Raw genomic sequence first — 27,568 nt, forward strand, 5'->3', positions numbered from 1 at the left:
CCTTTGACTGAATGCTTGTTTAAAAAAAAAAAAATAGACGGCTTGGTAGTAGCTGGAGATAACCCTTCTCCCCCTCCTCGTGCCCACACACCCATTTAGACTGGCAAGCCTATTTTCATTTTATTTCAAAGAGTTTTTTTTTTTTTTTTTTTTTTTTTTAAGCGAAGGCAGGGGACGGCGGGGGTTGCTAAATTTATCTTCTCCAGCCACAGGGATGAAGAAAACACATTTACTGCGGGCGGGGGTCTGAGGGCCTGCAAACAACTCGAGCAGGCGCCTCGGCCAAGACGGGCGCGGAGAGGCGGTAGGTCCCCGGGGAGGGCCCGGGGGGCGGCCGAGGCCCGCGGGAGATGGTGGGGGGCGGCCAGGCCGGGTCGGGTGCGGGCCGCCTGCCTCTCGGCGGGGTCGGCGGACCGCGGCCCCGCGCAGGCTTTACGGCCGAGGCGGCGGCAGCGGCGCGTGTGTAGCGGCGGCGGGCGGGAGCGCGGAGGAGGTGGAAAGAAGGGGGGCGCTGTCACGGAGACTCCGGCCGCCGGAGACCCCGCCGCAGCGAGGCCACTGGGCTGCCCGGTCGCGGAGCGTGAGCGGCGCCGACCCGGGGCGCCAGGGGGACACACCGGGCGGAGGAGGGGGCCTATCTACCCTTCCGCATTTTCCTGGGTCTCTCTCCCGGGCGGTGACGTGACGTGCTGACGGCGGGCCCGTGCCGGGGAGCTGGGCCGCTTTTTGTCAGCTCCGAGCTCGGCCCCTCCTCCCTCCCTCCGCCCGCCCCACCAGCCGGAGCCCGGCCCAGTGCTCCAGAGAAAGGCCGGCCTGCAGCACCCGCCACCGTCGCCGACCGCCGCACGCCCGTCCGGTGAGTTCCGGGCGCCGCCGCGGCCGTGGGGCCTAGCGCGCGCGGAGCGGCCTGGTCCCGGCCTGGTCGGCGGCCCGCGAGGCGCCCTTCCGCGCTAGGCCGGGCGGTGCGGCGCGTGGCGCCGAGCAGGCCCCGAGGAGGCCGCAGTTAGGCCCGGGGAGGAGCCCGGCTGCCCCGAGCGGCGGCGGAGGCGCGCTCCGTGAACGGGCGGAGGTTGGGGGAGGGTCGCCCGGTGGCCCGGGAGGCGGCGGAGGGGCGTCGGGTCGGCGCCGCGGCCTGCCGGGGGCACCGCGCGGGGGCGAGGCCTGGCAAGGAGGCGAAGGCTGCAGGCGTGAGGTGAAGGCCGCAGGCCGGCCGGGCCGATTTTCGCTATGTAAATATCGGCGAGGGGGGGAGGGACGGGGGACAAGATGGCGGCGGCTCGGCGCCTGCTGCAGGGGACGATTGAGGGGGTTGTCGGGAGGGGGAGCCGCCATCTTGAAGGCGGCGTCTGAAGAGAAAATTCCGCTACAGCCCGTGAGGGGGGGTCGGAGAGCGGGCGGCGGCGGCGGCGGCGGCAGCGGCGGCTCCGGTGACGGGCCCCCGAGGCCCGGCACGGCAGCGTGTGCGCGCGGAGGGGGCGTGCTCGCTCCCCACAGCGGCCATTGCCCTTGCCGCCATGATGGGCGCTCAGGCTCTAGGCGCTCGGCGGCAGCGCCACCTTGCTGCCCTGCCTGCCGCAGCCCCGTGACTGGTTGCTGCTTCCGCTGCATTTTAACTGAGCTGCCGCAGGCGGCCATCTCGTCCCTCAGCGTTCCTGGCCCCGCGCCTTTCTCCTCCTGTAGCCACCCGGGGGGCCGTCGGGACGGGTGGCAGCCCAGGCATCTGGGCTCACTACGGCAAATGGAACTCCACGACATTTTATTTTCACTCCATGTCATACGTGGCTATCATGGTGCCCTCGATGCGGTTGTTTTCCAACGTTCAAGTGTTTTCTCGAGTATCTGAATAAAGAAATAAAGATAAAATTTGATAGGAAACGAGTTCTCACAACTGTTTTATCCAGTAGGGGGAAAAGTGTAAATTGCACAGCACGAAAACGGAGGAATAAGTTTCTTAAGGAGTCTTTGCAACTTGCTTATTTGAAAACAACTTTCTTCACAGGGGGCGTCTAAGCAATTAGTGATCTGTTGGTGTGAACTTTTTTTGAGGAGCGAGAAGGACACAGGTTTTTAAAATTTTCTTGATGCAGTATCGTTCATGTGCTTGTCCTGTGTGTTAGTTTATTTAATTTGAAAAATTTTAAGTGGCATCTCGTCCCTTAAAGGGCGTTTGATTGCGTACTGCACAACTCCCCCGTAAACTCAGAACCCAGTGTTAGTGATGCGCTGTGCTGCTGAGTGATAAGAAAGATTAGAAAGGTTCTTGTAATGCAGACGGTGGTTGTTCAGAGGCGGATGGGACGAGGTGAAATGCGCTGAAGTGCTGGCGTAAAAGGTACAACCGATTACTGGGGTTCCAGAGGAAGGCAGGGTTTCCGTTTGGAGCATGAGGAAAGGGTTCCTTAAGTAGGTGACGTTTTGAGGTTACTTAAGGTTGGGTAGGACTTTGTTAGGCACAGGTGGGGGTGGGGAAAGGGCATTTCAAGGGTGAAGTTTCTTCGCAAAAGAGCAAGAATTTGGGGAGGGGGGATGTTTTGTCAGGAGTAGATGGTGAAGGTGGGGGGGGGGTGGTGGGAATCCCGGCTAGAAAAGGTGGAAGGACTTGCTTGCCAGGTGGAGGGGCTTATATGACAGGGGAGGCAGGAAAGCCCTCAGGTAGGGTGGTGACACACCTGAGCTGGGCTTTGTGTTCACTTAGCGGCTCCACTGGACTAGGAAAAGTTTTCCAGGTTGGGAAATAATGAGAGTAGCAAGTGGATCATTGTTCTCACTGCCTGAATGATTATCAGGACTTCAGAAGTTAAGCCAGCCAGTTTTGCTACTTTTTAACTGATCCGTTTGTACTAAACAGCTGCTCCTCTTTTCTGTCCTCACTTCTCGCTCCAAATAACTTCTTGCTCTGAGTTACAATTTCTGTAGTAAACAAGAGTGAGAGGTTTCTAACTTTTCACATACCGGGGTTGAGAATTGCAGCACTAGTGCTCTGGGTTTCTTGACGAAGGTAAGCAATGAACCTGTAAGTATTCTCATGGTAATTTTTTTAAGAAGTCGGTTTGAAAAGTTAGGTTAGAGGAAAGATTACTAAAAAGGCAGCAGCCTTCAGATGGCCTTTTGCAACCCCTGTTCTTCCCCTTGGTGAGAGTAACTACCCTTTTGTTGGATATGGGACTTGGACTGTTTGCTAAGCCAAGCCTTCTCATGTTTTTATTAATATCTGACTGTCCTAGATGCACACGTGCGGAATGTGTTCCCTAGAATTTTATGATATAAATCTGTAGGTAGCATAAGTATTCACTAGAAAGTTATTTCAGTTTTTCGTTTTTCCTGGACTGCAAGAGGTCATAGCAGTGATGCTCTGTGAGAGGGAACTGAAGATTCTCGTGTTTATCATAAGGGGCCATGGTTTAGAAAAGTTGGAGAAACAGTGCGTTGTAGGAGGCCGACAAGAAGCAAGTTGCTAAGCAAGTGGGCTGCGGTTGTTGAGGTGGTAAGGATAAACATAAACTTAGAAGAAGAATCAGTTGCTTTATGTCTGGACAGCTGGGAAAGACGTGGAAGAGCTCTAAAAAAGAGAAAATTGTGTAGCCGCGCACACAGTACAGCAGCAGTAGGTGTTCCAGGACAGCATGAGTGGATGGTTAAGATTAAGGAGATTCAAGTTGCATGGTTAAGAAGACAGATAATAACGTAGTTCAGAAGGATTTCTATTGGAAACTGTTAAATGTTTTTGCCTAAAAGGGTAGACCTTGATGATCTGGAAAACTGGTGTAATACCTTATTACCCAACCATTTTGGGTAAATGAGGTGTTAGTCTTTAATTTATGTGTATATTTCAGATAGGTGCAAGGTTCCTTTTTTAAAAACGTGCCCGCAGAGCATTACAAAAAAAATTTTGTCAACATTGCTCTTTGTAAATGCTTCCTCTTTAACCCCATCTGGGATCGTAATTGTCACTGACGACTTGTGTTATTTGTGTTTGTGCACACTGGCGATTCAAGACTTTCTTTTTTATTCTTAAACTCTTCAACTCGTCCTGAAACCCCTCAGCCTCTGCAGATTATCTAATCTCTGACTTAAACCAGAAAGATAGACAACAATCTGATCTAAGCATCTGAGTTTCCTTCCTTTCCACTGCATGCTCTTCCTCTTGTCTCTACCTACGCTTTCCTCGTGTTCTTTCGCTGCAGGAAGAATTGGCCTCCTTCAGGCCTGTCCTCGGGGCTCTGTCCGTGATTCTGCTGCTCGCTTGCATCATTGCCCTCTAACTCTGCTGGTGCCTTTCCCTCTCCTTAGAAACATTCCTAGGTTTGCTCATGTTAAAAAACCTCGCTTGTCTTGTTCCTTTCGCCATTGCTTTTATTTCTATTCATCGCACTTATTCCTAAATCCACTATTTCCGAAATTGAGAAACTTACACAGCATGTCATCTGGTGTATCAAATAAAAGTGTTCTTTGTTTCAGAAATTCTGTCTGTGCTCTCTCTGTGTTCTGTTTTGGGATTTCCCTCAAGGTCGATCCTCTGTCCTTTTTCTTGAATCTTCGCCCCTGTTTTCAGTGTTCTTTACCGTTTTTCTCATCTAGCATTTCCAGTTGCCTACTGACCATCTCCTACCCAGGTATGTTATTGTCTCAACGTGGCTGAAACCAGATTTATCTGGTATATTGTAGATGCCTAGACTGTTTATAGAAAATCTTCTGTTTCTTTCTTTTTCTTGGCCCAGAGTCCTTCAAACAAGTCTTGCTGTCTAGCTTGCTTTTTGTTAATTGCACTGTCGTTTCTCCCGGCTCATTCTTCTCTAGCTCATATAGCAGTGTGGACATCTTTAATTTAGCATTAAATTTACTTAATGCTATCATATTTTAACTGTGTGTTTATATTTTTGTCATTTTTTCCCCTAAACTCTGAATGTAGAGATAGGTTCTCTTTTATTCTTCTCCTCCAGCAGTACCTGGCACATGGTCATTGCCTCTAAAAACAATTATCTCGGTTATTGGGTGCAGAAAACTTTGTAGTTGATTAGTTTTCAAGTATTAAAGCATCTAGTCTATGTGTCCCTTGACCACAAGGAGTATACGTATTAAGGCACGCCACATGAGCTGGGTAACCCCCGTTCCTTAACTGTTCGGTTAATATGGCCAGTCTATTCTTATTCCTGTCAAATTATTTTTCCAAACAACCTTTTTATAAAAATCCAGGTATCTTGTAACATTTATTAAAGTGTAAACACTTTAAGGAAAACTAGCTGGGGAGTGGATATACAGCCATTAAGATTTAAAAAAATATATTAAAAAATTTTAAGTTGTGAAAAATTTCAGAACTACTGGAAAGCAAGTGTCACTCAGATTTAACAGATCTTAAATATTTTATTACATATTTGCTTCATAACTTGTTTGTTTGTTTGAAGAAAGAAAATCTCACAGATCCATTTAAAGAGTGTTCATCCCATTCCTGTCTTTTCTTTGCCAGAAGTAACGATTGTCCCGATATATATGTACCAAACCCAGTATCAGGTATAGCTTTTTGTGTTTTAACTGTACATAAATGGTATCATACTGTGTGTGTCATTTCATGGATTTTTTTCCACTTAACACCGTTTTTGAGGTTTATCCATTTTGTACGTGGATCTAGTTCAGCAGTTCTCAAAGTGTGCTGTAGGAATTCCCAGGGATCCTTGAGATTGTTCTGGCTGCGTTCTTGTGTGCACTGCACAAGTGCTGTACAGAGGCTGCACGACACATGATGTCATAATAGGTTGAACACAGAAGCAGTTATGGGAATCCAGCTGTTCTCTATTAAGCCTATTTTAAAGAGGTTTGCAGAAATGTAAAATAATGCTACTCTTCACTAATTTTTGTTTTGAAAAACAGCTATTTTTAAATGTTATGTTTATATACCGTTGGCTTGTTAGTTTTTATGAATTCATAAATATTTTTTAAATGTTTAAGATTTAATCTCTAATGTAAATATCTATAGATAGAACCCACATAAAGAAAACCTCTTTGGGGTCCTCATTTTTTAAGAGTGTAAAAAGGGTCCTGAGACCAAGAAGTTTGAAAGCTACCAGTCTGGTTCATATATTTCAATGTATAAATACACTGTGCTTTATCTATCTATTCTTACGGAGGGGCCTTTATGTTTGTAGTTTTGTACAGTTTCAAACATTGCTGCTGTGAACATCCTTATACAGGGTTCTTCTCTCTGGAGATTATAGATGTAGAATTGCTACATTCAAAAGTGTGCGTTTGTCAACTTTACTGGGAATTGCCTAATCATCAAATTGTGTTCCATATGACACTCCCACCAGCTGCGTGTGAGCCTGTATTTCTCCAGACTACTGCCAAAAGATTAGCCTTTGCAAGTTTTTCCAATCTGTTGAGTATAAATTGTGTCTCGTTGCTGTTTTCATTTTGCATTTCTTAGATTACTATTGAGGCTGAGCTTTTTGCCCCCCATATTTATTGGGCATTTGAATATTCTGTGACTTGCTTGTGTGTATCTTTGGTCCATTTTTCTATTGGATTGTTTCCTTTTTCTCATTGGTTGATGGATAGTCTTTTTATACTTTGAATACTAATGATTTGTAATTATACATCCTGAAAATACCATTTCCTAGTCTGTGGCTTTTTTTTTTAGCTTGTTTGTGTAGGACTTCCTAAGGTGAAGGTTAGTCTTCTCAGGTTTTTTTTCGTTTATGGCTTATGTTTTTTGTATCTGTAAGAAATTGTTCCCTTACCCTAAAGTCATACCCATGCTGTGCTTTTCAGATTTAGGTCATTAATTCTTCTGGAATTTTTTTTCTCTATTGTGTGATGTAGGAATCTAATTTTATCTTTTTAATATGGATTCGTTGAGCCTTTCTGCCCCCTGATTCGTAATGAAACTCCTGAGATTTATTGTAGTCTCATGTAGACACATCCGTTTTTCGTTGGTCTCTTCTGATTTCATTGGTCTGTTTGACTCTACCACTCTGATTTAATAATGATAGCTTTATAACTAAATCTTTTTTTTTCTTTATAATAGGTTCTTTTTCTTCAGAAATTTTAAAGCTATTTCCTTTGTTTATTTTTGGGTCCGTTTGTCAATGTCTGTGAAAAACTATTGGATTTTTGTAGTTCCATCAAATTTGTAGAGTAAATATATAGATACATATATGCTAAGTAGTGGAAATGGGATGATTTGAATCTGAGCATGGTCTGGTGATTTTCATAAAACTCTTGCACAACTTTTGGGTTTTTTTTTTTTTTTTGCTAGATACTACACAGTTCTTATTGTGAATAGGATTTTGTTACTAATTAATATTTTTATTTAGTTACTGCTAATGCATAGCGAACACTGCAGACTTAAATGTATTGATCATGTAACCTTGCTGATCTTCTCCCTTACTATGTTTTATAGATTATGAGATGCCCTTTCCCCTCTACATTTTAGCATTTCTGAAATCAAAATAGGTTTTTAGTAGACGTAGATCACCATATAAACACTGTTCAAGCAGTTGTCCGATGCAGTTACTATTGCCTACACGTGCACATACTTGGTCAGGACTCTTCATTTTGTCCCCACTTAAATGAGCGTGTACCCTGTGGTGTTATTTCATGCCAGACAGTACAACTGAAGGCAGAATAAATTGCGAAGTGGATGTCTGACTGGAAGGAATATCCTATAGATAATAATGGAGCATTTTAAGAAGGGCTGTATCACCAACGCTTTTTTGACAGAGGGCAATATTGTTGAGAAAGACTGACTGGCTTTGAGTAGCAGAGCAATCCATGGTAGGACCCTGAATGTGAAGTTTTAGGAATACCCTACCAATTTCTTTTTGCTTCTACTTTTCTATGTATGTGCAGGATCTGATAAAATACGTCAAAGTCTAAAAGAATGGCCTCAATCTAAATTGAATATTCTAAATAACAAAGTACGGCATCAGTTTGTCAGGGTTTTTTTTTTTTTTTTTTTTGTATGTAAAACAAGGATGCAACTTCTTGTTGGTAGTATCTTTAGATTCACTGAAATGTGTGAGTAATAATAGTTTCTAATTCTTTTATATTTTCTAAGTAGTTGTATGTGAATAATGAAGGTTTTGTTTGTTCTTTTCCATGACTTTTCTGCCTCGTGTCTCTTTTTTTATTTTTCTTGGAACTGCATTGACTGATGCCTTTAGCACAGTGTTGAATGGAAGCATTGGTAGCAGGCATCCTTGTCTAGGTACTTTAATGGAGTGCTTCTAATATTTTATCATCAAATACCATACCGTATTGATTTGTTTTTGGACGGGCTAGTTATTATTTATTAGTTTATCTTATCATTTCAGAGTTTTCGTCACGAACAGGAGTTGATTTTTTTAGTGCTTTTGCCGCATCTATCCGTGTGATAAATTGCATTAATAGATTTCCTATTTTAAACTGTCTTTGGATTCCCTGGATATTGGCATCCCTTTGTCATTGCCATGTACCTGTCTATTTGGATGTAGTCTTCGTTTTGTTTTGATAACAAGGTTATGCTAACTTGATAAGATGAATTATTTTTTTGAAACAACTTGTATTTAATAGAGATACTATGTTTCTTGAAAGTTAGAATTCATGTCTAACTCATGTCTAATTCATGTCTTTTCTGATTTGGTTTTTAATACAGTAATACTTTCATGGTGATAAGTCATTTTGGCTTTTCTTTTTTGTTGTTTATTTATACAAAATGAACAATATTCCAGAAAAATACACATTTTCCAATATATTGGTATAAAATATAGGCTTCTCTAATGACTTTAAAATATTAATTTCATTTATTTCTTTTCTTTCTGATCAGTACTACCAGTAACTTGATTGTATTATTAAGGCTTTCCAAATAGTTCTTTTATTGATCCTTGCTCTTCCTGCCAATATGATTAATATTTCTTTCACTCTATTTTATTTGCATTTATTCTGATATTTTAAATTTTTAAGTTGAAGATTTAGCTCATTAATATTTAATCTGTGCTCTTGTATGCCTTTAAGACTATAAATTTCCCTCTGAACTATAACCAGATGCTGTGATTTTGACGTGAATTAATTTTTATTATTTAGTTCTAAATATATTGTGATTTTCATAATTTTCTTATTGCCCACTGAATTTTTTAGAACTTTGTTTTCAAATTTATGGGATTCTTTTTTCCCCTGTTTTATCGCGGGACATTTTTGATTTTACTGCATTATAATTGGGGAGCATTGATTGATATGCAAAAATTAATTGTATTTGTCTATACTAACAATAAACAGTTTGAAAATCTAATTTAAAAGCCAGTACCTATCACTCAGCTGTAAAAAAAGAGAATGAAATCTTGCCATTTGCAATGACATGGATGGAGCTAGAGAGTGTTATGCTAAGTGAAATAAGTCCGTCAAAGACAGATACCATATGACCTAACTCATAAGTGGAATTTAAGAAACAAAACAAATAAGCAAAGGGGAAAGAGAGAAAGAGAGGCAAACCGAGAAACAGACTCTAAACTGTAGAGAACAAACTGATAGTTACCTGAGGGGATGGGTTAAATAGATGATTGGGATTAAGGAGTGCACTTGTGGTGAAGTAGCATGTGTTGTATGGAAGTGTTGAATCACTGTATCGTGCACCTGAAACTAACACTGCACTGTATGTTAACTGGAATTTAAATAAAAACATACTGGGCTACCTGGGTGGCTCAGTCTGTTAAGCGTCTGACTGTTGGTTTCGGCTCAGGTTGTGATCTCACGGTTTGTGAGTTTGAGCCCCACGTTGGGCTCTGTGCTGTCAATCTCCTGGTTGGGATTCTCTGTCTTGCTGTATCTCTCTGCCTCTCCCCTGTTCGTGTTCTTTGTCTCAAAAGTAAATAAATAATACTATAAAAAATAAATAAATAAAAATTTTACTAAGATCTTTAGTAAAATGCCTTACTAAGAACTTAATGAAGAATTAAAATAATGGGAAATAACAGAGTTTATGGATGAGAAGTGTCAATATTATATAAAGACATCAGTTATGATATATAGAGATTTCATGGAATTCCAATCAAAATCCCAACAGGACTTTTTTTTTTTTTTGGATATACCAGTTCTCAAATTTATATGGAAATGTTAAGGGCCAGGGATAGCAAAGACAATCTTGAATAAAAAGTTGGAAGACATACCCTACTATGTATCGAAGTTTATTATAAAATTATAGTGATGAAAACAGTGGGCACAAAGCTAGATTGATCAGTGGAATAGAATATTCTGAAAGTAGACCTACATATATAAGGTCACCTGATTTACAGCAACAGCGTATTGGGATTTGGATTGAATGTAGAGGTTAATTAAGGGAAAATTGATACTATTGACTCATCATACTGAAAAGCAAGGTTTTTTAAAAGTTTTTATTTAAATTCCAGTTGGTTAAATAATAGAATATAGTATTTCAGGTGTATAATACAGTAATTTCCCATACAAATCCATACAACACCTAGTGCTTATCACAACAAGTGTGCTCCTTAATCCCCATCACCTATGTAACCCACCCCTGCACCCACCTTCCCTTTGGTAATCATTAGTTTGGTCGAATAGTTAAGAGTCTGTTTCTTGTTTGCCTCACCACCCCCCCCCCATTTGTTTCATTTCTTAAATTCTTAAATATGAATGAAATCATATGGTATTTGTCTTTCTCTGACTTATTTTGCTCAGCATATCCTCTCTAGCTCTGTTCATGTCATTGCGAATGTCAAGATTTCATTCTTTTTTATGACTTAGTAATATTCCCTTGTATATATATACTCACATCTTCTTTATTCATCAGTCAGTGGACACTTGAGCTGTTTGCATAATTTGGTTATTATAGATAATGCTGCTGTAAACATGGGAATACATGTATCCCTTTGAATTAATGTTTTCGTATTCGGGTAAGTACTCACGAATGTGATTGCTGGATCATAGGGTAGTTCTGTTTTTAACTTTTTGAGGAACCTCCATACTGTTTTCCAGAGTGGCCATACCAGTTTGCATTCCCACCAACAGTGCAAGAGTGTTCCCCTTTCTCCAGGTCCTCACCAGTACCTGTTGTTTCTTGTGTTATTGATTTTAGCCATTCTGACAGGTGTGAGGTGCTGTCTCATTGTGGTGTTGATTTGCATTTTCCTGGTGATGAATGATGTTGAGCATCTTTTCATGGGTCTGTTGGCTATCCATGGGTCATCTTTGGAAAAGTGTCTTCATGTCTTCTACTCATTTTTAAATTGGGTTATTTGTTTTTTGGGTGTTGAGTTGTATAAGTTTTTTATATATTATGGATACTAATCCTTTATTAGGTATGTCACTTGCAGATATCTTCTCCCATTCCATGGGTTGCCTTTTAGCTTTGCTGGTTGTTTCCTTTGCCATGTAGAACTTTTTATTTTGATGAAGTCTCTACAGTTTAATTTTGCTTTTGTTTCTCTTGCCTCAGAAGACATATCTAGAAAGAAGTTGCTGTGGCCCATGTCAAAGAGGTACTACTGCCTGTGTTGTCCTTTAGGATTTTTGTGATTTCAGGTCTCACATTTAGGTCTTGTATCTATTTTGCATTTCTTTTTGGGTTTGGCGTAAGAAAGTGGTCCTGTTTCATTCTTCTGCATGTTGCTGTCCAGTTTTCTCAACACCATTTGTTGAAAAGACTATCTTTTTCCCATTGGATATCCTTTCCTGTTTTGTCAAAGATTAGCTGACAATGTAGTTGTGGATTTGAAGAGCAAGATTGGTTTCTTTATATATCTGTGTTTTTTAATTTATTTTTTATTTTATTTTATTTTATTTTATTTTTTAAAATTTTTTGATGTTTATTTTTGAGAGAGAGAGACAGAGTGTGAGTGGGGGAGGAAAGGAGAGAGAGGGAGACACAGAATCTGAAGCAGGCTCCAGGCTCTGAGCTGTCAGCACAGAGCCCGACGCGGGGCTCGAACTCACAAACTGCGAGATCATGACCTGAGCCGAAGTCGGACACTTAACCAACTGAGCCACCCAGGCACCCCATCTGTGTTTTTTTAAATGGAAACATCTTCTTTATTTTTTTTGAGAGAGTAAGTGTGAGTGGGGGAGGGGCAGAGAGAGCGAGGGAGAGAATCCTAAGCAGGCTTCGCACTGTCAGTGCAGAGCCTGCTGTCGGGCTTGAAGCCATGAACCACAAGATCATGACCTGAGAGGAAACCAAGAGTCAGACGCTTAACAGACTGAGCCACCCAGGCGCCCCTATTTGTGTTTTTTAACCCCACTTAGAGTTTTCAAGTATTTTTATCAATGGGATTTAAATGTGTTACGTAGGAAAGCTTTTGTCTTCAAGTATATTAATTTTGTACCAGCACAGTTTATGAAATCATACTGATAGTAATTTTTCAGTTGATTCTTTTGGATTTCCTAGATAGATCATGTATAAATAAGTCTAATTCTTTCAAATAATAATTATATTTTGCATTTTATTATCTTACCTAATCATATTGGTTATAAGTTCCCATATAATCTTAATAAGAGTGATAATGGGTATCCTTCTCTTAATTGACTTTAGAAGAAATACTTTTAGTGTTTTACCTTAGTTTTAATCCATGCCTTTTTGTATAAATTGATACATCATTCTCTTATCCAAAAACACATGTTGTAACATGAACTAGTTTAAGATTTGCATATACTCCTTTGTTGTTTATAATTTATAAAATTGTTATAAGATTCACCCTTTAAAAATGTACAGTTGGGTGGTTTTTATTAAATTCAAAGGTGTGAAATCATCACTAATTTTAGGACGTTTTATCACCCCCAAAAGAAACCTTGTGTCCATTAGCAATCACTACCCCCACCCCCCACCCCTCACCCCTGACAACCACTAATCTACTTTCCATTTTTATGTATTTGCCTATTCTTGACATTATGTGTTTTTTTTGTGTTTGGCCTCTTTGACTTAGCATATTCTTTCCAGGGATCATCCATGTTGTAGCATGTATTTGTATTTCATTCCTATTGTATTTTTTAACTGTTAAAATGTTTTTCTATTCCAATTTGAATAGCCTTAAATAAAAAAAATAGATGTTCTCAGAGTATGGGAAATTAAAAAGGGACAAAAAAAGGAGGCATCCTAACTCATTGTTTAAAATTATTTCTACCCTGCCGAAACCTGGAGAGAATACTACCAAAAACAAAATAACAGCAACAGAAATGGATGTTGAATTTCAACTTTTTGGCATCTGTTGAGAAAATTAGGTTTTTCCTTTTTTAACTTGTTAATTCAGGCCATTATTTGGCTCTGTCTTTGAATTCTAGACTAATCATGCTTTGTCAAGGTGCATGTGCATGAGTGAGCGCATACATATTTTTTACAAGATGGATCACATTTACAAACACTTCACTTGGGATTCATAATTAATCAAATTTGTAGTTTGATTACATTATTTTTGTTAGGGGTTTTAAAAATGGTAAAATTTTGTAAAAGGAATCAAGAAAGCTTTTCTCCTCTGTCCTGGCATAGCTCAGATAGCTTTGGGGAAAACCTAGAGCTTTTTGAAAGGGTAAGAGACAACTCTCCTTTATTAAAAAATTCTTTGGGGGGGATGGTGCCTGGGTGGATCAGTCGGTTAAGCGTCCGACTCTTGATCTCGGCCCAGGTCATGATTTCACAGTTCGTGGGTTTGAGCCCCACGTCGGGCTCTGCGCTGATGGTGCAGAGCCTGCTTGGGATCCTATCTCTCCTTCTCTCTGCCCCTCCCCTGCTTGTGCTCTTTCTCTGTCAAAATAAATAAATAAACTTAAAAAAAAAAATTAAAAAAATTTTTTTTTCCTAGGGGCACTTGGGTGGCTCAGTCGGTTAAATGTCTGACTTCAGCTCAGGTCACGATCTCACGGTTCGTGGGTTCAAGCCCCACATTGCCTCTGTGTTGACAGCTCGGAGGCTGGAGCCTGCTTCATCTTCTGTGTCTCCCTCTCTCTGCCCCTTCCCTGCTCATTCTCTGTCTCTCTCTCTCTCTCAAAAATAAATGTTAAAAAAAAAATTAAAGTTTTTTTTCTCCTTAATTTCATGGTGATTGGGTTTTCCTTTATTAACAATAACATATTTCCCCTCAATATGGTAGCATGGAATTATAGAAGATTTTCTTAGAAAATTTTCATTTTCTTTGTGTTTTTTTTTTTCTTTATCATTTCAAATGATATATGTTTGTGCTTTCAGTCCCCACTCCCTGCTTTAGATAATTATTTAGTAGTATTTTACTATCTCCCTATACTCCTGGAAAGAGCCAGGTTTGGGTTCCTTTGGGTGGGGAGTATAAATTAGCTGGCTCCTTAACTTTGTTCCAGAGAATGATCATGGAATTAATGTTGCCGATACTTAACCTGGAGCTGATACTCAGTGGAGCATGTCATTCTTAGTCATATAAGAAGCGGGTGTTCCTGCAACACAGGGGTTTGTAAAAAAAAAATAAATGAGAAAAAAGTAGCTGTATTGCAAACCAGTGCCTGTGGTGTCTAGCCTGGTCTCTCTCCCTCTCTCTTTTTTTAATTATTAAAGGATTTAGTATGTTATGGGTGCAAAACATACTATTGATTGCATTGACAAAAGATCAGTATTCCCTGATTCTGCGACTGTCAATTTAAAAATTTTTTTTGTTATAGTTGTTGAAAAGCTTGGTGTTATATTCTTGCCAGTGTTTAACATGTACTGTGAACATTTGTTAGTATCATTGCTGAGTTTACAGAACCTCACAGACCCAAGGTAATGTATTTAGGAAAAGCAATTAACAAGCATGTGATCATTCAGGTGAGGGAAAGAGTAGAGTCCATATTAGTCAAGTTGCTGTAATTTTAAAGAGTTTCATAGTTTATTAAAAATAGCTTAAAAACTATGAAGCTGTAGGGGCACCTGGGTGGCTTAGTTGGTTAAACTTCTGACTCTTGGTTTCGGCCTAGGTCTTGATCTCACAGTTGGTGAGTTTGAATTTGAGCCCCACATCGGGCTGTGTGCTGGCAGTGCAGAACCTGCTTGGGATCCTTACCCCCCCCCCCTTTCTTTTCCTTCCCTTCCCTTCCCTTCCCTTCCCTTCCCTGTGCACGTGCGTGCTCGCTCACTCTCAAAAAATAATAAAACTATGAAGCGGTGATACATGATTTATACAACTAGTTAATAGAAAACTAAGAAAAGCCCTTGTTAGCTTGAATGAAGTAAAATGAAAGTAAGACTGCTTTAATCCAAAAAAACCCAAATTCTAATGCATTATCAGAAAGATTTTCTAATATAAGGAGACATTACTTATTAAGAAGGAGTTTGGTAAGAAAAGCACTTACTCAGTTAACAACTTTGGGAATGATCAGTTAGTTCAAAGGGGTATTAAATGCCCAGTTTGGGGGGAAATGTCAGGTGCAAGAAAAAGGAAAAGTGGAGGAAACAGTTTCTGATAATACAAGCCTTTCTCCATGTACTGCATTTGACAGAAATTAACCTTTAAAAAAAGTCCCCCCCACCGTTTTATTTAGTTTAACTATTCCATGTACAGTATAGTTTAAATTAATTTCCACTTCATATCATGTCAGAAAACTGTCTTATCCTTTGATCACATCAAGTGTTTGACACATTCAACTCCAGTACACCTGCACCTAAAGGCAGAATACTTCATTTGAGGAAATATGTGAATTGAATTCCTGTTCAAAATCTCAGCAAAGGTTAATAAACTCTTTTAAAAATGCTTTTCATGACAAAATCAAGAAGAGTGATCCAAAGAAAAGGGTTTTTATGTATTATTTTTAAATTGAAGTATAATTGACAGTGTTATATTAGTTTTACTGTGTTACGTATATTGCAGTGTATTCAGTATATGTGGTATATATTCAGTGTATTAAAATACCGTGACTCGACTTGTATATACCTTCTGAAGTAATCACCATCTGTCACTATACAAAGTTATTTAATATTTTTGACTGAATTCCCTATGCTGGACATTGTACCCCTCATGTCTTAACTTATTTTATAACCGAAAGCTTGTACCTTTTACTTCCCTTCCCCTATTTTGCCCATCCCCTTCCACCCCATACAGTAGATTGTTGTGTAATGAGCATGGGTTGATGAATTATTGAATGTGTTAAATGGCAGTGTTTATTTAAGGAGACTGTACCGCTTTACGTACGGAAAACTAGTTACAAGGTATATGCATTTCCTCACGTCAAGCTACAGTCTTACAGGCAAAGACATTTAAAAACTAGTGCTTAGTGTGGACAGCACATCAATGCAACTAGGTTCAGAAAGTACTTTGGCAACTCTTAGTCTGAGCACGAATAAGGGTTTTGGAAAATTAGGTGGTAAGAAGGCTTGTCATTTCAGGATCAAATTTTAATAGATGTTGAAAGTTCAAACTCTTAGACTTTAAACAAAACTGTGAAATTTATTGGCTCAAAATGATTCTATGGAAACAACTAATCTGAAACAAAACCTTGGCATTGAAATTTTGAGCAAGTGTACAAAAGTTCCAAGTAGGACAGGACACGGAAGGCCTGGGCTCTGCAATTTACAACAGCATGCATTTTCTCCTCTTCTTGTCATAGAGGGTGGGCAAGGTTGTTTGAAAACAAAGTATTCTCTTCTTCAGGAATGGAAGGTGAAATGAAGCTATTACATTAATATTGTTAATTATATATATCTCTTTCCTTAGTTTTTGAGTATTTGATCTGTCAGGGGTCGATAAGAGTTGTAATTTGTCCCTACTATTGATTTTTGTTTTCTGTCTCATAGTTTTTTGTTTTTATGTATTTGCATGCTGTTTTATTTGATACAAATCATAATGACTTTAAATTCAAGATAGAGTAGAGAACATACAATTTACTTTTTTTGCCCTTTCAAAATCACATTGAGGAAGAAATAGAAAAATAAATTCAGGGAAACAAAAGAACCTGATAGGTATGTTACTTGCAAACCAAGATATGATAAATTTCTGGTTGAATAAAGCACTTGGGAATCAATTCATGGCAAAACCCTAGAGAGCTTAGTGGCCTTGTTCAGAAAGCTGGAAGGACCATCCAAAAATTATATTCTGCATTACCCCCAGTGTCAAAAGCAGGCATGTCCTAGGAGGAGCAAGCCTTGGGCACAGCCAGATAATTAAAGGTATGAAAAGCTAAGTCATTTACCTATTAGTATAGGTGTCTTCTGGTGTGGGTTTCCTCCTGAGAGAATGCCAGAAATTCAACTTTCTGATTTGCAAATTCGTCCATAGGAAATTCCAAAGTAGGTCCTGTGGGGAAAAAGGAACAGTGCTTTAGGTAGCTTGTGGCTATCCTGAGGGATGGCAGACCTCCAGTACCAGGAAGATGGGATACTTGCCCACCGTTAAAAAAAAGCCTGGCTGGTTGCATGGCTCCTTTGTCTTCCTTGGACTCATTCATTCTTCTAGACTCTAGACCTCTAAATGTGGTCATAATTTAGGTTCATTGCAAGCGAAGATTCTCACTTGAGCTGGGTAAATATAACCTAGCTATCAGAATGTAACTCTGATTTAGATCTTCATCTACAGATATGAATGGACAACCTAGAAGAATCATGCTTTTGAGGAAAATCAGCAGCCTGAAAGAGAGGCACCAAATCCAACTGACTGAATAATGAGACAGCAGAGGAGACAGTTTAATATAGAATACAGAATTAACTTTAAATCTTCAGAGACATTTGGTAAGATACTGTATCCACTAAAAGAGAAAAGATTGCTGTGAAAAAGTTTATTTTGATATTAAAATATGACCTTTTAGATAAAATTCAGTAGATAGAGTGAAAATCAAGGTAGTTAGCTTAGAAGAAAGAGTTGAGGGGTTCTGAGAATGTAGTACAAAGAATATATGAGAGGAAAATTAAGGTAACATGGAGGCTAGTTTTAGGAGTCCTTGCATCCTACAGTAGAAATTCTAATATGAATGAACAGAGAAAATGGAAGAAAGTATAGAAACAACAGAAGAAAATTCCTTGAGTTCAAGAAAAACTCAAGCCTTTTTTTTCCCCCCCAAGTAATCTTTATGCCCAACATGGGGCTTGACCTCACAACCCTGAGATCAAGACTTGCATGCTCTTATGACTGAGCCAGCCAGACGCACCTTAGAAGGGTTCAAGTCTTTTGATTGGAAGGGCCTGTTGGGTTCTGGATATAAGACACCAGAGCTTGTTAGAGAGGTAGCAGTGAAAATAGAGGACCTGATGAATTTATGAGTGGCTAGCATAGAGACAAATTTAAAGGTTGAGTTGGTAAGAGAAGTGAAATAGAATTCCACACGTGAAAATTAGGTATCCGGGGACACGTGGGTGGCTCAGTTGGTTAAGTGTCCATCTCTTGATTTTAGCTCAGGTCATGATCTTAGAGTTCAGTTCGAAAGATCGAGCCCTGTGTCGGGCTCTGAACTGACAGGAGCCGGCTTGGGATTCTTTGTCCCTCTGCCCCTCCCCCACTCACATGAACGAACTCTGTCAAAATCAATAAATATTAAAAAAAAAAAAAGAAGAAAATTAGGTATCTGAAGAAATGGCCAACATCAAACAACATGGGGGAAAAATTGGAAAGAAATGTAACTTAAGAGAGAAGATTTAAATGTAAATTTTCATCAGTTCCACTTTCACTCTAAGAAAAATTCTGTTAGGGGTACCTGGCTGGCTCAGTTGATAGAGCATGTGACTTTTGAACTCAGGGTCAGGAGTTCGAGCCCCACGTTGTGGGTAGAGTTTACTTAAATAATAATAATAATAATAATTCTTTTAGAGACAGATCAGGTTTTTGCCTTTCCTGCAGCTTGAGTAATTTCATCTACAATATGTAAGTACAACTGGTTCTCTGAGTTTGACTTAGGGAGAGGGACTAGAGTTGAGTCATAAAATTAAAAGGCAGTGAGTTTCTGGGAGGCCGAAAGCAGAAAAGTAATTACTGTATGCATATTAGCTGCAAAAAGCGAAGTTATATGTAAGCACCCTTTTAACTTGCCCACGAGGGAGATCATCAAAGTGTCTAGGCATCAAGAGATCCACAAGGGCAATGTCCTATATTCATTATCACTAATTTAAGATCGATAAATACCCTTGCTATACCTATTAACTTGGTATGGTATTTTTATTGTTTTATTTTAAGGAATGAAAGAAAGTTTTTGTGAATTTCCGGAGTTTCTCTCAACCCATGATTTCCCTTAAAACTGTATGTTTTTCTGTTGTGAATTCTTCCATACCATGTTTAGGATCATGACTTCTGCAACTGGGAAGGGAATATTTTACTGAGCTTGAGGTAGAGTGGGGTCCCAGAAGTATTTTGAGGACATTTGATAATCAGACAGAATGTTAGTATGTCTCCAAATTGTTAGTCTTGGTTCTGTGAACTATTCTGGTTTGAATTCTCCAAATTCAAGTGAGAATTCAATTCTCCAATTCTCCAAATTCTCTGGGCTTGGTTCTTGCAGCAAAGGTAGGAACAATTTCAGTTACGTTATTTGTGCCTGTTCCCTACTCTCAGACTTTATCACAGTCCTGAGAACTCTTGTGAGTAGGTTCTGTTCTAAGAACATTGGTTTCATTCTGGTTGTCAGAGAGAATTACTTCTAACCACATAGGGGTTACACAGTTGAAGGACAGTCCTCTCTGCTTAGAAGTAAAAACACGTTTTTTCCTCATTGGAGTTTTTGTAATGACAAAATAGAAGGAAAATGAAGCAGTCAAAACTGTTTTAACAATTACTGCTCACCTAAGTCAAAATAAGGTGAGTGGATTACCCTCCATTTGGGCCAGAGTATCTGTTAGAAAATAAATGGAGGGGCGCCTGGGTGGTTCAGTCGGTTGATCGTCCGGCTCTTGACTTCAGCTCGGGTTTGTGGGTTCGAGAACCACATCAGGCTCCCTTCTGACAGCGTGTGGAGCTTGCTTGAGATTCTCTCTTCCTCCCTCTGCCCCTCCCCAGCTCTTTTGGTGGGGGGAGGGTGCGTGCTCTCTCTCGCGTGCGCGCGCGCGCGCTCTCTCTCTCTCTCTCTCTCTCTCTCTCAACATAAGTAAACTTAAAGAGAAACGGATATGATATAAAATGATGGGAATAAATAGCGCATAAGTCTGTTGTGGTACCTAGGGTTAGTATTTTAGAGCACCTTTCATATGGGGGAAGTGCGAAGCTTTCTGAGCAAGGGAGTGCCCTGATACAAAGCAGGGCTTTCATCCCCGGGGGGGGGGGGGGGGGGGGGGGGGGGGTGGAGATCGGGAAATAGGAAGCTGAGAGTGAGTGGTGACAGTGGGAATAAAAAGACAGGCACAGATTCCTGAGAGGTTGTGGAGAAGAAATGAAGGTCTGACTACCTGACTGAATTTAAGCGGGGAGGAAGGAAAAGGCCATAGCGGTCATGTCAGGAGAAAGCAGGGTCCTATCCTGGTGAAAATAGTCCGCAGAGGGTCTGGTGGGAGTGTTAGGTGCTGCCCTTAGTATGTGGACTTGAGGACTCACCTCTGTGTAAATGGTAGTTGAGACGGTGGCATAAAAGTGGAAGGCAGAGGGCTGGGCAAGGCTGCGGTGAGGAGCCAGAAGGCAGAGTAGCCAGTGGCCGGGAAGGTGGAAAGAACACTGAGGAAGGAGAGAACTTCAGAACCTGGGGGATTGATTATCTGTCAGACTCTGAGAGAAAAGCCCAGGAGGATGAATACCCAGCACAGGAGTTTGTGTGCAGCTTGAGAATCCTTAGAGCTGGTGGGGTTGGGTTTATGTAGGGAAATTGGTAGAAGGGCCCTTAATACCTTAACAAATGCTGTTTATTGCCCTCTTAATTGGATTAATTTCGAGTAGTAGTATAGCGTTATGTTTAGAAGATTAATTTATAGTTTATCATTTTGTAATTACATTATTGGGAAGAAGAGAAAGCATTATGGCCGGGGTGATTTTAATGGGGAGAGAGCAGTTGACAACTTTTTCAAAGCATGTACAAGTTCCATTTTTCAGAGTTGAAAATTGTTTTGTTGTTTTCAAGAAATTTGTTTTTAATGTTTGCTTATTTTTGAGAGAGAGACTGAGCAGGGGAGGAGTAGAGAGAGAGGGGACACAGAATCTGAAGCAGGCTCCGGGCTCTGAGCTATCAGCACAGAGCGGGACACAGGGCCCGAACCCACGAACTGTGAGATCGTGACCTGAGCCGAAGTCAGATGCTTGACCAACTGAGCCACCTAGGTGCCCCTGTTGTTCTTTTTAATTTGAAGCATTTTGAATAAATAACATGAAACATGTCCTTCCTTGAAAATGAATAGAAAGGTTCTCAGAGTTGATATGTTGAAAATTAATTTATTACATTAATGTTATTTGAGTTTCTAATGGGTATATAAATAAGAAATATTTATATGTAAGTTTAGCGTCTGAAAATAAGATCTATAAGTAAATAGTTATTTATGGCAAACAGGTAAAATCAGAGAAAAATGGTAAAAGTGCCAGAGAAATTCAGAGGAGGGAAAGATTATTTTCAGCTTTTTCTTTAAAAAAAAAAACTTTTTTTAATGTTTATTTTCAAGAGGCAAGGAAAGACTGAGTGCGAGTGAGGGAGGGGCAGAGAGACGGGGAGACCCAGAATCCATGGCAGGCTCCAGGCTCTGAGCTGTCAGCGTGGAGCCAGATGCGGGGCTCGAACCCACCAACCATGCGATCATGACCTGAGCCGAAGCTGGACGCTTAACCCACCCAGGTGCCCCTCAGCTTTTTCTTTTTTTGTCGGGGAAAGGATTTGGGGGAAAGGTGTTCTAGGTAGAAGAAACCCTGAGCTCAGTGTAGAGTTGGGGTCTTATGAGGACACTGGACATTTTTGTTTGGCTGAAATGTGTGTGTGTGTGTGTGTGTGTGTGTGTGTGTGTGTGTGTGCGTGCATGCGAGGTACTTGAAGGGAAGGTAGGGGACAGAATGAGGGAAAGATTGTTTAGGTATGGAATTTAGAAGATGGCAAGAGTGTGAACTTTATTTGGAAGCAGCTGGGAGCCATTAAACATTTTTGAACCAAGGAATGACGTCATCTAGCTGATGCTTTAGAAAAATGACTCGGAGCATCTGGCTGGCTCCGTTGGAAGAGCATGCGACTCTTGATCTTGGGGTCATGAGTTTGAGCCCCACGTTGGGTGTAGAGATTACTAAAATAAATACACTTAAATAAAATAAAGAAAAAGGGCTCTTGTTTCTGTTATTTGAAATTTTAGTGAGAAGCTTTCACCACTTACATCATCAGTGAAAAATGATAAAGGTAAAAGAAAGATGGCTAATAGTACCATTTAGGCAGATTAGAAAGAGAAAGTAGAGAGATAAGGAAATCAGTGGGGGAGGAGGTTTCTGTAATACTTAGAACATGAGTAAACCACAATCCCTGATTAGCGATTAGTGCTAGATAGCGTATTCTTTAATTGGTTAAGTTTTTTATTGTTGTAGGTTTGGGCTTAAGTAGAAAAGGGAACATTAAGATTACTGGGATGTCTTGCAAAAACCCCAGGCAGACAAGGTCCTGTAGCTGTACTTCGGAAAAGTCTAGAACCAGGAGCTAAAAAGCTTTTGGTAAACTTCCCCTCCCTGGTCCTTCTACTTTGTTTCTCAGGGCATTCACTGGATTCTATTTATTTTTTATTTGTAAATGTGATCTCACTAGTCTAAGCAGTAGTTGGAAATGGCCTTTCTCAAGCTCCTGTGTTACAGCAAGGGTGGGTGATGGCAGTGGGGAGAAGACTGATTGACCCTTGCTCATGGTTTCAGATTCTCAGGGATAGGACTTTGATTTTATGGTGCTCAAAGATGAACTTATTTTTACCATTTTGTAGCTAGTGCCAGTCAACTCTGGCCAGGAGAGTATAAATACACTGTGGAAATTTACTTACCTAGATTGGACGGTCAGTTAAGGGAGGTCAATGTAGGGGGCGCCTGGGTGGCTCAGTTGGTTAAGCCACCGAGTCCTGATTTCTGCTTAGGTCATGATCTCGAGGTTCGTGAGATCAAGCCCCAAGTGGGGCTCTGCGCTAATAGCGTGGAGCTGCTTGGGATTCTTTCTCTCCCTCTTTCTCTTTCCCTCCCTCCACTCATGATGTCTCTCTCTCTGTGTCTCGCAAAGTCAATAAATAAACTTAAAAAAGAGAGGTCAATGTAAGTTAGGCAGAATTCTCAAAGGCTGTTTATTACTACAGTTACGCATTTTGGATATTTACAGTGGTTTAATGTACTGGTTGAAAGATAGACTACATTAAATATAGAGAAGCAGTATGAAAATCGTGCAGAAATTTCCCCCCAGTAAGCTGTAGAGTGTGTTTTGGTTGAACTTTAATAAACTTCTTTACCCTTGTGGGAATATGGGCTGTATATATGGACTGAGAGGAGACGAGAGTGTTGGGGTACTGGAAATGTTCCAGATCTTGGTCTGGGTTGTGTAGTGATTATACAGGTTTATGCATGTGTAAGAATTCATCAGGATTTATATACTTGATGTATGTAAGGAGTATCTCAGTTAAAAAAACTAGGCGCGGCCGACTTGTTCATCTGCCTTGCCTTGTCCTACAGATGCCCATATGTCACTGGACAGCAGTTAAGTTAGTTCCCTTTTGTTTTAGAGAGAGACATTTTTGATAGATGTTCATCTCTCACATAATTTCGAGTGCTTCAGAAATAAATCACAGTGAAATTTTTAATACATGATACAAAAAAAGTCATGCTTGGTTTCCTTTTTTTCTGCTTTAGGAGCTGTGACTGATGAGAATCAAAGGCCATGGATGAAGATGGACTTGAATTACAACCACAAGAGCCAAACTCGTTTTTTGATGCAACAGGTATAACTCGGGTTGTTCCGCTTCCAACTACCACATTCAGAGTTGGCTATCAAGTGGGCGGATTGCTAGACTCTTATGTTGATATTCACACTTACGTATCTTTTTGGCCTCCGTTGGTTAAGGGGAGCACATTCTTATTCCTCTCGTTAAAAACCTGGTTCCCTCATAACCAACACTCCTATTCTTGTCTTTGACAGCAGCGGTCTCAAAACGTCAGTGTCCTCTTCAGTTAATCTCTTGCCCATTTCCAGCACTGAGTCCTATTATTTCTCCCTTGCTTACATCTCTTCCTTCTACTTTCTGCCACATGGACAGGCTCCGTCATCTCATTCTTAGTTTGCGGTAACTTTTATTTTCCTTACCCTTAGTCTCTTTAGCCCACCAGTTAAAACACTCATCATAAGATAACATGTGGATTGTGTCATTTCTCCATTTTCCGTTCATGACCCAGCAGGTAACGTATAAACCTCAGGCCTTCCTCATTGTGACCCTTTCCTACTTTTACAACCCTGTCTCTCAAAAGGGGACAAAAGGAGCCCTTTGCTTCAGGAAGACAGTCTTACCTCACGCTCCAAACTGTAAGGAATAATAAATTCATGAGGTTCTAATACTATAAAAAAATGTATTCACGGTTTCAGATTACCCATGATTCCAACTATATAACATTGTAAAGTGATTTTGCTAGGTTTTACAATGTAAAATGGTTTTATATCACACTAGCTAGCTACCCTTATAAATAAAACGTTGACCGGTTTTCCATTGGACTTGAAATGATCGTATTGCAGTATGTTAAAGAAATAGTGATTAACTTTATCAGGAAATTAAATATTAATGATTTTAAATCTTTAACTTTTCTTAAGTCTCTAAATCCAGCAGGGGTATATGTATTTCTCTTAACATCCTGGGATAGTCTTTGAGTTCACATTTGGTAACTTCACTTTGATAATGATCAGTGCAGAGGTATAATTCTTCATTAGAACATGAAGTATAATTAATGTGCTTTAAAGAGAGACTAGGCTCTTTGGAGAAAAATGTACACTCTCTACTGGCTTAATCTTGCCACAGACAAGCCTGGGTCATGGGCTAAGTGGTGGATTGAAGGGCTGTTCCATTTTAGCCCTGGTTGGTAACACTTAGGGTGTTTGTTTACCTTTGAGCAAGTCACTTAATCAGTCAGGGCCTCCGTTTTCATGTCCTAATAATAATGAAACCTCTCATTACAGTTTTTCAGAACACTTCCCATACATTCCCATTTGATCATCACAACAGTCCTGTGAGGTATGCATGCCAGATACTACTGTCCTCATTTTATTGATGAGGAAACCAAAAGTCAGAGGTTAAATGACTTGCCCAAGGTCACAAAACAAATCAGTGTCCAAACTCTGTTCTCTGATTTAGGTTTTGTAACCAGTCTTCTTGCCACTAAATGCTTTCATCCTCATGTCTGCAAAATGGAGGTTACAGTGATCTGTTGCTGGTGCTAATATTGAAAATATGGGAAACAAATGAGTATGGAACATTTTGTAGAAGTGCTATAGAAATTAAAGCAGACATATTTGTTTTATTATTTTTAGATGTGATTAAAATGGATATTAACTGGCTTTAAGATTTCTTACATTTTTAGTGGTATTTTTGGCCCTGGCCGGTCATTTGTGTTGGTTGAACAAAGCCATGTGTCTTTGAGGGCCTGGCCAGTGACACACAGTCATTGAGTTAGACAGCTGCTTGGACTCAGCCTGGTCTGAGTCCCATCCAGAAGCACTAGTCGACAGAATGGTGTTTTAGGTAAGACTTTGATAAAACTTTGCTTTTCCCAACACTAGGATCCAAGATACTGGATTGTTTTCGTTTATTTTATGTTAGTTTCTGGCAAGGATATCTGTTTTCGATTCCCATTTGTGGCATTCATTCAGAGTAATATTTATTGAGCACCATAATCTGTGCAAACGGTGTGATCTTGGTGAAGTCATTTAACCTCACTGGGCTTCAATTGATTCAACCTTCTACCTTCATTCCTTAACTGCAGAGTAAGGTTTCTTATATTCTGAGGAGCTGCCTGGGGAGTTAGGGTATGGGGCGGGGGGGACAGGAGGAGGCTGGATAGAGCTGGAATACCCTGGTGAAGTGGGGGCAGGCACCACTCCAGTCGACCTTGGCCTCCATCACTCCAGAGCACCTGCACTTGTGTGCATTTCATCTGTCCACAGAGATTCCTTAACCAGTTGTCTTTTCTTCTTAACTGTGGCCTTCTAGCCGTCTTTTTCATTTATGCCCCAATCCTTTTATATCCTAGATTCAGAGGATAATTTCTAAATTTCCATAGTCATAAGTAGAGGTTATTGGTGAGATATTATTCCAGAACAGAGGGGGAGAAAGGGGAAAAAATGGATTAAAAAATACTTGTGAGAGATGGAAAGAAGAAAAAATATTGAGGAGAAAGAGAGCAAGAAGGAAAAAGAAATGAAAAACTCATATAATCAAGGAAAATGGTGTATTTGCCACCAGAAGTTACATCACTTGCTTTTATAATCTTCCCTTAAGTACCTGGGTATATGAGCTTAACTTTAGTGAGCCTAGAATTTGACTTTCATGAATTTTTTTGTGTGTGACTGGCTCGGTTGCTTAGTTTTTCTGTATTTCCTTATCTTAACTTGATTTGGGATGAGAATAAAAGTTCATGTATTAAAAATTTCTGTTCTGATATGATTCAAAAATAGATTCCCTCTTCTTTAATCTACATTAATGTTTGAGAAAACTGTGGAACTAGTCTGTTTTACTGCTAGAAATCGAATAACATTTACATTATTTGAGGTAGACTTGCACACCTACCTGAAATTTGTGGTTTTAATTTTTTTTTTTTTTTTAAGGAGCTGATGCTACACACATGGATGGTGATCAAATTGTTGTGGAAGTACAAGAGACTGTTTTTGTTTCAGATGTTGTGGATTCAGACATAACTGTGCATAACTTTGTTCCTGATGACCCAGACTCTGTTGTTATCCAAGATGTTATTGAGGATGTTGTTATAGAAGATGTTCACTGCCCCGATATCATGGAAGAAGCAGATGTATCTGAAACGGTCATCATTCCAGAGCAAGTGCTGGACTCAGATGTAACTGAAGAAGTTTCTTTAGCACATTGCACGGTCCCAGATGATGTTTTGGCTTCCGACATTACTTCAGCCTCAATGTCTATGCCAGAACATGTCTTGACGAGTGAATCCATACATGTGTCTGATGTTGGACATGTTGAACATGTCGTTCATGACAGTGTAGTAGAAGCAGAAATTGTCACCGATCCTCTGACAACGGATGTCGTTTCAGAAGAAGTACTGGTAGCAGATTGTGGCTCTGAAGCAGTCATAGATGCCAATGGGATCCCTGTGGACCAGCAAGATGATGACAAAAGCAACTGTGAGGACTACCTTATGATTTCCTGTAAGTCTTGGGGTACAGTGATTGTCAAAGGTATTTTGAAGGCTGTCTTTCCTAATTTACATCAGGGGTGAAATTCTCTTGACTTCTATAAAATTGAAGTAAATCTCATAGACCTAACTACATTGTTGTTTCAGTTTAGATCCTGTAACATAACTCAAAATGAAGAGAAGTGAAATAGTGCAGAGTAAAGAGTCGTTTCTCTGTAAGGACACAATAGAAAGATGAGATTTCTTCAGTCTAGAAAGACAAGGACGGAAAGGAGTAGAATTGAACTTTCTGAAATCATGAAGGATGGGATTAGGCTGTTAGAAGCCTTTATTAGGATTAGGAATCCTCTTGAAACTTTTTAAAAGGAGTTCAATTTGGAAAAACATGCGTAACCAAA

General features: G+C 40.3%; 1 protein-coding gene across 7 annotated transcripts in view; it reads left to right on the top strand.

The window, feature by feature from the left end:
* Positions 1-208: 208 nt before the first annotated feature.
* Positions 209-27,568, top strand: part of ZFX (zinc finger protein X-linked) — a 55,095-nt gene continuing 27,735 nt past the window's right edge. Inside the window, exons 1-3 of one of the 7 annotated variants that reach the window (XM_027054672.2) lie at positions 209-304; positions 23,658-23,746; positions 26,614-27,183. In XM_027054672.2, the coding sequence (XP_026910473.1) occupies positions 23,686-23,746; positions 26,614-27,183 (631 nt within the window). In that variant the 5' untranslated portion in view covers positions 209-304; positions 23,658-23,685. Of the gene's footprint in view, positions 305-384; positions 857-2,644; positions 2,999-15,893; positions 17,639-23,657; positions 23,747-24,181; positions 24,201-24,969; positions 25,025-26,613; positions 27,184-27,568 lie in introns of those variants that run through there. The other 6 variants (XM_027054678.2, XM_027054671.2, XM_027054675.2 and 3 more) reach the window with 6 other exon arrangements.

The sequence above is a fragment of the Acinonyx jubatus genome, chromosome X (assembly GCF_027475565.1).
Source record: "Acinonyx jubatus isolate Ajub_Pintada_27869175 chromosome X, VMU_Ajub_asm_v1.0, whole genome shotgun sequence".
In the NCBI taxonomy this organism is placed as follows: domain Eukaryota; kingdom Metazoa; phylum Chordata; class Mammalia; order Carnivora; family Felidae; genus Acinonyx; species Acinonyx jubatus.